Source organism: Doryrhamphus excisus, chromosome 13 (assembly GCF_030265055.1).
Source record: "Doryrhamphus excisus isolate RoL2022-K1 chromosome 13, RoL_Dexc_1.0, whole genome shotgun sequence".
NCBI lineage: Eukaryota > Metazoa > Chordata > Actinopteri > Syngnathiformes > Syngnathidae > Doryrhamphus > Doryrhamphus excisus.
Window position 1 is genome coordinate 11,396,670 of NC_080478.1, and position 11,451 is coordinate 11,408,120.

An 11,451-nucleotide genomic window follows, 5' to 3' on the forward strand; every position below is an offset into this window, starting at 1 on the left:
GTGTTTGCTTTTAGAATTATCAAGCTAGAAAAATGCTTTCATTTCTAAATGTCTCTTTCCACACTGTGTTTTTGTACACTGCCTCTGGTGTTGTGTTTCATCAAATTTGACAGTGAAAAAGAAAGCCAGTTGTTAAACAAAAGCAGTAGCATGTGTGCAAAAACATGGAGCATTAGGTTCAGCACTAGCAGCGGATCTTGTACAGCTTTAAACAAGGCCAACGTGCTCATGTTTTTCTCTTTTCCTCCAGTCATCAAGGAAAATCCATGTAATAAATTGTGCTATCAAAAGAGTTGCTTTGCTTTCATCTCTACTGAAATGGGCCTCTGGGCTGACAGGTGATGAAGGGTTAACGATAACGCAGGCTGATGTCTGTGATCACAGGTAGTAGAGGTGCACAATAGTGAAGAATAGAACTGTAGGATGTTCGAATGCAGAGGGACAGTGACATTGCTTTGTTAAAAAAGGACAGAGGTTTACATATTGCTCGAAAAGATAGGACTGTTTGCAATAGCAGAATCAAAAATACTTAAATGTGACAATCTACAGCTAAGATGCATATTCAAAGTGTATTTGGGACTGTTTGGGTGTAGTTAATAATACAAAGAGATGACATATCTATGCAAACAAAGGACGTCATCATTAGAAAATTTATTAAAAAAAAACTGCACACAGAGAGACAGAGATTTTAACTCTCTCCCTGACTGTGAAGCACCATGCTGCCTCCCTTGGAACCAACAAGTTGAAGATCACAATAATAAGCATACAACCAATCCTATTGATGCTAAATAGTGTGTGTGTATGTGTGCATGTTAACCTTCATCTCAACAGTTTGGACATATATAAGCATAGTAATAGTGTACAGTTGTAAACGGAAGCAAAAGCTATGTTATACCGTATATGGGTTTCAGTGTGCTGCATCACTAAACGCTGGCCTTTCATTCAGCAAGTGTAATCACATGGTTCAATATGTAATGGCATGGTGACATTTAAGTGATTTCCCTGTTGTTTACTTTGCATTTATCCATCCATCTATTTTCTATAGCTCTTATCCTCATTAGTCTCACAGGATCGCTGGAGCCTGTCTCAGCTGACGTCGCCGCTCCTACTTAGTGGAGGATGAGCTACATTTACATTATGTATGAACTATTTACAAAGAATAAATCAAATAACTGTAGTAATCTCTCACCACTTTAAGCTTCCAATTTTGTGGCTCCATTTAGTTTTTTTTTACATAATATATTAATTAATAAATTATGTTGTTTTGTGGTTGCATACAGACAGTTATTAGTCATAGCATTTGCACATTTAAGCAAGTGTTACTTATTCATTCATTCATTTTCTACCGTTTATCCTCACAAGGGTCATGGGCGTGCTGGAGCCTATCCTAGCTGTCTTCGGGCAAGAGGCGGGTACACCCTGGACTAGTCGCCAGCCAATCACAGACAAACAACCATTCACACTCACATTCATACCTATGGACAATTTGGAGTCGCCAATTAACCTAGCATGTTTTTGGAATGTGGGAGGAAACCGGAGTACCCGCAGAAAACCCTCACATGCACGGGGAGAACATGCAAACTCCACACAGAGAGTGTGGAATCGAACTCGGGTCACCTAGCTGTGTGTCCTGTGCGCTAACCACTTCCCGCCATGCAGCTGTGTTACTTATTATTTGCCTAAAATGATCCCTTTCAAGCATAAAATGGCTGAATGAACTAAAATACAAGGATGACATATCCAAAGATATTGTGAATATATACAGTATTCTATACTAGTCACAGGTGTTCAGTAATATTACTGTAATGTTCAGTGAAACACACAAGCACCAGACTTGATTGTTCAAACAACATGCCTTTATGGCAGGTTTGAATTATCGGCACAACAATCCCTAATAAATCAATATTTCAAAATATCAATATGTCAACCATATTCTGGATAAATTGTATGGCTCCACACCTGTAATTAAAAGTTTGACGGAGTTATTCATGTACTGTACTGTTCAACTGATGTCATAGACACCCAAGATGAATTGCTGCACTTTCTGATTTTCTACTAATATTCAGACAACTACCAATTTTATCTACAATAAATGATGTGACAATTTTCGAGAAACAGCTTCTGAAAGGGAAGTCTGATTTTGGATAAGCTGTTTTAATGAAAAGGGGCAACTTTCAATTTAAAACTGTCCACTTTCCTTTTTTTATGTCTATAAACTTCACAGTCATTTCCTGTTTTCTCTGTAGTTTGAGAGATGTGGAGGCGAAACATGCCTTCTGTCAGAAGCTTCTCTTGTATTTATGTGCTTGTCAAGACAACATTCCCTCTTGGTGAAGTCTGCTGATAGCAATTCCCAGGAGAATCTGATATATTCTCCTTATCTGGTGCTGTTTCGTTTATTAGTGCTGTGAGTAGATGTCAGCAATGTTTCTAAATGTCAGCGGATTTAAAAAAAATTAAGGCCACATTTTTACTTTAGTATTTTGGATGATCTGACCTTTATTTGTCTTCTTTGGGTTCAACAATGGTAGCTTTTTTTTGTACATATCCTTTATTGTTTTTTTTCTGCAACAATTTTGCTAGCTCAGTATGTCCCCTTTGAGAGCGTGAATATGCAATTTGAAATGAACACGCTGGCGATGCAAGTGGGGGGTGACTATAACTGTAAAAAAAACATGTTTTCTATTAACAATTTTGGCTTTCTGGAACAGAAAATCTGGATTTATATTATGTTTTTAATGGGGAAAAAAATCAAGGTTCCACTGTATTAGTGTGCTTTCATCTGTAACGTAGGTGTAGCCATCTGAACTAAATTCAATCTGTAGAAAACCACAAGAGAAAAGCCAATCACTATCACAACATCAGCAGTGTCTGGACTGGTCCAGTGTTGATAGAAACAACTAACATAGGTGACCCAGGGTCACGATGACAATAAAGTATAATAAAGTTTTCATCTTAAAATCAACTCATTTCAAAACAGAAATTACAACATATTGCTGCTTTAATGCTGTAACGTGCTCTTGTCAATATACCTCTGATACGATCTGTAGAGTACTGGTATATTTTGTTAACTTCATCTTCATGCTGCTGCTCCTATTTTGCTTTTAAGATAGCAGTAAAGCGTCAGTAGATGTTTACAACCTGGGTCTAGAATCCATTTTCTTTATCATCTTGCACCCCTCCTCCACTTCACTGCAGCATTCCTATGCATAGCACATACTGGATCCTGGAATAGCCACAATATGTTTTCTTTTTTTCTAAATCAAAATGCAAGTCCAAAGGCAGTGTGTGCCCTGCTCCCACAGTAACATACTGGACTGTGTTATGACTTGAATTATTTTTGCATTGTAACCGTTACAATTATTATATATGGCATTGTCACTGGAACATTTTGGTTTTAATTACAGGAAACTCAGTGCATTTGCATGTGGCTATTCAGCTTTTCTCCACATCTGTTTGTTTTGTATATGAGAACCTATGAGTGGAAATCGCAATGTGCAGATTTTGCATCTGCCTGAGAGGAGTGTGCAGCACAGGTGCTGCAGGACATGTATTGGAGCAGTAATTGAGAGGATGGAAATAATGAACACATGCATGAGTGCAGCTCAAGTGGCAACTTGTAGGGTAACACACAGGAAGGGACCATAACGACCATCTGTTCCTTTTCAAACTATGGGTGGGGGTAAGAGTGTTAATGACATGGATCAATGACAACATCAACATGGTGTTTAAGGCTCCTGCAGTATTTAGTTAATGCTGCTATGAAAGGTGGTTCACGGTTCACGCACTTACCAGTTACCATAGTAACAGTAACTGCTTGCCACGACGAACCGCTTAGCAAATCCAAAACTACCCTGTCAGTAAAAGTTTTCAAACTTATGGAAATTCCACACCTCAACTCCTCAAGAGCAGCCAGCTGAAATACTGTAACTATTCAAGCAAATAATAACAGTGACTGAAGGTAATTATCCATCTGGAGAGGGTCAAAGAAGCTATGTGGTACTCTCTGAGATAGAAAAAAAGCTTCTCTTGATGACCAATGCATGCAATGCTCTGCTGTCCTCTGAACTGTAATTATTGAACCACAATAATGAGTGTTACAGTCATCATCGGTGAAGACAAAGATTAGTTAAAGTTTCTTTGTAAAATCATCCCATTACCATACATTAATTGGTACTACTGACAGTTTCACAGGACATCTGCTTGCTGGCTGGCAGCTAATGCCAATGTGTTTTTTTTAATTTTTTACACAGCTATGAATTTACAGTTGAGCTTCAATGGAAAAAAAAAACGTGCTGTGTAGTGACTGAAGTGTTGATAAATGGAAGAGTACATGATTGATCATGCTCAATTCATGAAATGTATTTACTAATTATGTGATCACAGACTTCTATGAAAAATATATTCAACAGCGTGCGTGAACACAAATCAATAAGAGGGTCTATTTGTATGTGTATTTCTCTTCATTTTTCTTCACTTTACTGCCTGCCCGTGTGGTGCGATGGTGGATTTCTTTAACATGTGAGGAATTTTAAGAAAATGTTCGTCTTTGTTGAATTACTTCTCAAGTATGATAAAGCCAACATCATACTATCTATATGTATCATATATAATACATAATGAAAGCTGCAGGTCTTTTCTTGAGCATATCTTCATGATTTATTCATCATCAATCTGCATTTCCAGAACACATCAAACTGTTTCCTCGGGAATTTGCATTCAAAAAACTATCTCTGGAAATGTACTTGCAAATATTTTTATTCATCCAGCTCGCAGGTTTTATTAGTCCACGCTCATTGCTAGACAGGGCAGCTTTAGTCCGAGGGTCCTGCATGGTGCAGGATCTAAAAGTATTTATCCTGTAAGGTAGAGGCGCACCCAAACAAGAACAATTTCACTCTCTACTCTTTTAAGATTCAATGGAGTGGGGTCTCTTCCACCCAATGACTCTCGGTGGCTATACCTTAGAAGTACCTTACAAGTTTATTTATATAGTCCTTAATCACGAAAAAGTCTCAAAGGGCTTTATAAGATGGCTACAATTGACGACATCCCTGATCTGAAGAGCATGTGTTTTGTTTTGGTTTTTTTTTTTGTGACACTTGATGTCACACTTACAATAATGACTTTATACAGGCTGTAGAAAGTCATGATATATAAGAAACATTTCTATTGTTGGTGACATTCTGACAAATTTAAACTGGCAGTCACCATGATCCAACTCACTGCACTCAGACGGTCTGCTTTGCTTGCCTACTAGGCCAAAAAGAGATGCAGAATCATCGTAGGTTTCTATCCTATTTTGATCAGGAAATGTGCAACTACACTTTAATAAAAAAAATTAAAAAAAGAAATCAAATGTTTAATAATGTTCAATGGACAAATATTAATGGTATTATTATTATTTTGGGTCCTTCCTACCTCCCCTGACTGTTCAGCCTGTTGTTCTATGTGTTATGTTGTAGTTGAATAACTTGTCTTTCCACATTAAATATCTGTTCTTGGTCTTGAATTTTGTGAAATAAATTTCTTAATAAATATACATTGTGAAAGAGACTCAGTAGACGCTTTCAAGGTTCTTGATGCCACTTAAACTGAAATAAACTGAAGAGGAGATAAAGAAATGGACATGATGCATACCAACTGGGAAGGGTGAAGAAGCTGCGAGATGAGGATCACAAGACATAATTCATCTGTGGATAAGCTTTCTGTCTGTGCCTTTGTGAGACTGCAATGATTTGTTGTCAAACTTACAAGGACGACAGCAAATAACTAAAATGTACTCGGTGGAAGCCTGTCTTTGCTTGTAGCGGGAACACAGCATGGACACACTCATTTGTTAACACCTGTGAAACATGTAAACCAGGGATGTCCAAGATGTGGCCCATGGGCCATTTGTGGACCACATTTTTATGAGCCTGTGAAAGGCATATTGTACAAAAAGTACAACAATTGTAGAAGAGTTTATCACTTACACGCACACACAGTACACATATAGCTGAATAATAATGTATATCCATCCATTTATTTTCTATATCGCTTGTCTTCATTAGGGTTGCAGGGGTATGCTGGAGCCTATCCCAGCTGACTTTCATTCACACAATTTGGAGTCGCCAATCAACCTAGCATGTTTTTGGAATGTGGGAGGAAACTGGAATACGCAAAGAAAACCCATGCATGAGGCTCTGAGTCTCTGAGACTGAAGTGCATCATGAGTTTCTCCTTAACAACAAACATTGCCATCACAGTAGTATTCTACACTTGTCACTAGGTGTCAGTATTGTTGCATTGATGAATAGACAATGGCCACCGCAGGAAGTACGCTGTCGAGAACATGTGAGTCTATGTTATGTCTTATTTCTGTCTAAGATGTTTTACATTCTATTAAGTCTTATAATAATATAAGTGTAAAAGTGACTGTTGGGTGTTATTTAATGTCTAGAGGGCTCCAATAACACTAAAAACATATTGAAAAGCAGTTTTTTTAATGCTCTACCTTTTTCATTAATAAAACAAGGATCTTAGTGGAAATTCACTTATTGTGGTTATGTCTGGAACCAATTAAGTGTGATAAACAAGGAATTACTATACTAAATAGGGTTAAATGCATTGTCATATGGTTGAGTTACATTGCTACCTGATTTGTCACAGACCATTTGACACAAAAAATATTTTCATTTATTCTAAAGGCATGGTATGAAGCACACTTTGGACATGCTTGGTTTACATTTATTTTAAATCTCCTTAAAAATTCTATATTGTCTATTGCACAGACAGCTTTTAAAAAGTTAGAGAATGTGACATTCTTAACTGTGTGGAACATCCTTCGTCAGAGTTGCATTAAATATCCGCAGAGCCTAAGGATACACGAGCACATGTCTACAAGCTTATCACACCCAATTATACAGTATGGCACCTCCCACCGTCCTTGACATACTGTATAATGCTATAGTCACCAGCAAGCTGAAAACTAGAATTCAAAGCAGTATCCTTATCACCTCCAGATCCACGGACAATTGTCTTGTGGTGAGGAAGGTCACAAAACTGGAGTTTAAGTACTGCCAGCACAAAGTGAAACAACTCTAAAAGCATATGAACGACGTGAGAAAGCCTTAAGGTGACCCGTCCATCTTGCTAATGTTCAGCTTGAACGATGTCTTTGTGGAGTGAATGCATCATTAATTTACATAAAAGGATACACTATTTTATCTGCTGTTTTTAGACAAAAGGTCTGCATTGGCTGATAAAGCCAAAGAGCTTGTCAAGTGATCCATATCACATCAGAAGCAATGTATCACTAAAACATTCTATTAACATCATAAATACGTACATTAAACTATCCTGCTGTGTGCTATATACAACACATGTACTGTACGTGTGCAATGGAGTAGTTGTGGGGAAATAAGATCCTAAGCTAGAGGTAGTGTAATGTACTGTATAATGCAATAGAAATGTGGGATTAAAACCTTTCAATTGCCTGATGCACAGCAACATTGCCATTCAACCAGCAAGTATTTGTGTGTGTGTGCACGTGTGAACATACACAGCATTACCGAAAGAGCTGTCAATAATGCAATGAATCAAATCCATTGTGGCTTACATTTAGAGGCATTTAATAGAAATTAATCAGTTACTGTAACTATTCAGCCATGATGAAAATTGATGCAACATGTTAACATAATTTTGATTTTTCCCATTCAAGTTAATCCGGAGACCCGAGTTAAATCCCACCCTCGGCCATCTCTGTGTGGAGTTTGCATGTTCTCCCCGTGCATGCGTGGGTTTTCTCCGGGTAGTCCGGTTTCCTCCCACATTCCAAAAACATGCTAGGTTAATTGGCAACTCCAAATTGTCCATAGGTATGAATGTGAGTGTGAATGGTTGTTTGTCTATATGTGCCCTGTGATTGGCTGGCGACCAGTCCAGGGTGTACCCCGCATCTCGCCCGAAGACAGCTGGGATAGGCTCCAGCACCCCCGCAACCGAGGATAAGCGGTAGAAAATGAATGAATGAATGAAGTTAATCCGGCAGCCACACTTACATGGTTTAAAATTTTGCAAACTACTCCATCACCTTAACTCGGACCTACATCGGATTTAAATATTGATATGACAATTATGTTTACGCCACAGTAAAAAAATAAAAATAAAACAGTAGGAGAGTAGAACAAAAATAAATGTTATGGCCATTCTCACAGAAAAGTGCTGTTTGTTAATCTGTGTTTTGGTTCATTCCAAAATGACTTGTGCGATGGGGTAAGGAAGATGTACAATTTGTCACCAGAGATTGAAGGCTTCTTGCAAAAGTGAGGGTGTCACATGGTCACTAGGAAACGGGGCAAAACACGTACTAAAGGTTGTATGGGAAAACTTAAATCAAGGGCATAAATGAGACCAAAGACCATGAAAAACCAATTATGACAAAGCCAAGGTTGTTAAGGACCTTCAATCAAAATTCCCTTGTCGTCCAGTTCCCCATCACCACCCCAATCGTTGAATTGTGTAAGTCCCCATGTCTGTGGCTGTGATGACCTTCTGTGCATCCTCGGCAGCTGAGGCTTGAATGACACAAAAGACAAATAAGAAAATACACCTCGGGCAAACTGTTTGATTGGAATTTTTACATTGTACTTCATAATTACATCCCAGCTCTAAGTTACTAAAGTTACTGATTTTCATGTTTTATCTGTACATTTGTTCTCACTACTACTTGTGTTTCCATTTCGGATCGGGTCGAGAGTGGTATCATAACCCCCATTAGAGCCTCATGTAATTTTACAGGAAATCAAATAATACAATTATGCAACTATTTAAATTTGCAACTATTTGCATATTGACATAAATAAATAAGGTGTCGATTAAGCCAACCCCCTTCTCGACATGTGCAAAGGGACTGCTTCTGCACCTCAAATGCCACACCTCACCCAAACACATAGGAGGCTGACAACTCATTCGTTAGAAAATGTCAAATAAAAAAGGAAATACTTAGACAGTCACTTTAAAAATATGTGGGCGGATGTTAAGCTTAAAATAGCAGTAGCTGCACATAAGTTCATTAGTGCCAAGTGTTGGCTTGCATCAAGACACAAATCTATGCACAGAACGTCAGTGTTATGTTTTAACATGATTGAGTATACCAGCCCATCCTACCGTCTGAGTGCACTCAGGGCATTTATTTTACACCATGACTTTCTACAATGTCGTTAATGTAAGTGTGGCATCATTACTCTTGCTAATCAACAATAAAATAGAATAGAAGGAACGTCATACACAGAGGCACTCTCCTCATCCTGAAGGTGTGTGGGCGGGCGTGCATGAGCTAGAAGGTTCTTGTCACTGCTGCCCTTCCATAGGAAAAACTTGCAAGTGAAATGCATTAAATATATTGTCATGCTCTGCTGAATGAATGAGTCAATGTCTACAATGTTATACAATGTTATACAAACAAAAGGTAAGAACACAAATGTTTTTTAATTAATCAAAATAAATAAATGAAACTAAAATGTAGTGCAGTCATGTAAAAAAAAAAATCCTTCCACAAGTATCATGTGCGTAATCTTGCGTCTCTTTTCAGATCTGGGGTCATTTGAAGTGTGGTGGTTCACATGATTGGCTTTCATGCAAATGGTGCAGCTTGATTCCCAGTCAATGCACCAGTCAGCCTGGATAAACTCCAACCAAATGTGTGGTATAGAAAACAGATGGATTGATGGAAGAACATTTGGACTCGTTAGTTGTCAGTTTGAGCTGCAGTCAAAATCATCAATGGGCTGTGTTTGAGTAATTAGGGATTCATCCTATCAAAAGATTGGGCGAGTGTGGAAGTAGTTTTGGATTTGCATACAGCTGCTGCCAGAAGAAATGACACAAATCAAACCATTTAGTTTCCTTTCTTTATCAGACAGCACGTGTTACATCACGTAGATAATTATGCAAAAGCTTTCACTGAAGGTGCCACAGTCATATTCATAACTGCATTTAATGGAACATTTTTCCCGATAATAAAAAGCAAAAGGGAAGAATGTGTTGTCATGGTGAATGTTTATTGTTTAGCTTTGACTCAAACAGTGAGTTAGAAGACTCTGGGTTTCACAAGTACATTGTATGACCTACTTGATCGTGCTGCACATCATTATTGTCAACTGACATGGAATAATAAAACATTTCTAAATTTATGTTGAATAGTTGCATATAAAATTGTTGTTTTACATAGGGGAAGTTAAACTGTTTGAAAAGGTTAACGTGCACATTTAAGTCTGAAATTTTTCTTAGTAAACTAATTTTGAATTTAAACTAATATTAAATATACGGAGTGGGTTCCTGCAGCTGCCTAGAGGGCGCCAACATTTGAAGGTACTCGCCATATTATATTCATTGTCGCCTCTTCTTGCTTTGCGCATGTAAGATGAACACGAGCACACACAGTTTGTTTTGATAGCAATTCAACAAAGATTAGCTACTAATGTTAGCTATCACTTAATGTATAGCCTATCATAACCACACATTTTTTTGTATTGTATATAGCAAGTTGCATACAGTCCCTTTAATTAAAATATGTTTTATCTAAATGTGTTTATTATAGAGGGCTGCGGGGTGGAGTATTATATAATTACACTGTACTGTACTCACATTGTACTCACTTTTAGCGAAGGAGGAACTTTTGTTGCATGCAGGCAAGCAGTCGCTTGTGTTATCAGATGGATATACTATACTGGATCGTTGCAGGAAAGACTCTCAGAGACATAAGTGCTGTCCCACTCATCTGCTATTTTTCTGTTATACTTATCCCTATACATCATAACTCCATCCCGGATACCTGTGCGTGTTTCTGTCTTCATGTAAACTACGTAATCCCCACAAGAGGCTTGCTATCAAAGCGCACCTCAACCCAGTGTGTGTGCATCTTGTAAACCAAGCATATCCAAAGTGTGCTTCATACCATGCCTTTAGAAAAAGAATTACACCGACTTCCCCCTCCCATTCCCAGTACAGATATAGATAATTTAGATGGGTGAAAAGATACAGATAAAGATAGTGGTGTACTCGCTCATTCCTACTAACCTGACTTATGCTAGGTACTATGTTTATCTAGCTCTTGAACACATCACGTCATCAAAATCATCAAAAATGGCCTGGACTTTGAGGGATGTGTTTTGAAAAAATGTCTGGGATCAACATTCAAGTGCCAAACAAAACTAGTACTTACCCTGTGATAGGAGGTAAAGTGTCAGTGGAGAAGAGAGAAACTTGAGGCTTATCCCTCTCAATGAGCCATATGGTGTACTGCCCACTTTGCTTGGGGTGCAGGTACAAAGCCATGTCCAAGCTACAGGGGGCCGGGCCACTCCACAGCCATGGACTCAGCACCCAAGGGCCCCCAAAGGAAGAACCATTCACCCACAAAAACTGACCTATAGAGGAGGGAGAAACAAAAGACTGAGAACAAAACCA

General features: G+C 38.3%; 1 protein-coding gene across 3 annotated transcripts in view; it reads right to left on the reverse strand.

Moving 5' to 3' along the window:
- The window catches only part of alk (ALK receptor tyrosine kinase), a 260,619-nt gene that overhangs the window by 115,200 nt on the left and 133,968 nt on the right, over positions 1–11,451 (reverse strand). For all 3 annotated transcript variants that reach the window (XM_058091041.1, XM_058091039.1, XM_058091042.1), the window contains one exon: positions 11,207–11,411. In XM_058091041.1, the coding sequence (XP_057947024.1) occupies positions 11,207–11,411 (205 nt within the window). The remainder of the gene's footprint in view (positions 1–11,206; positions 11,412–11,451) is intronic.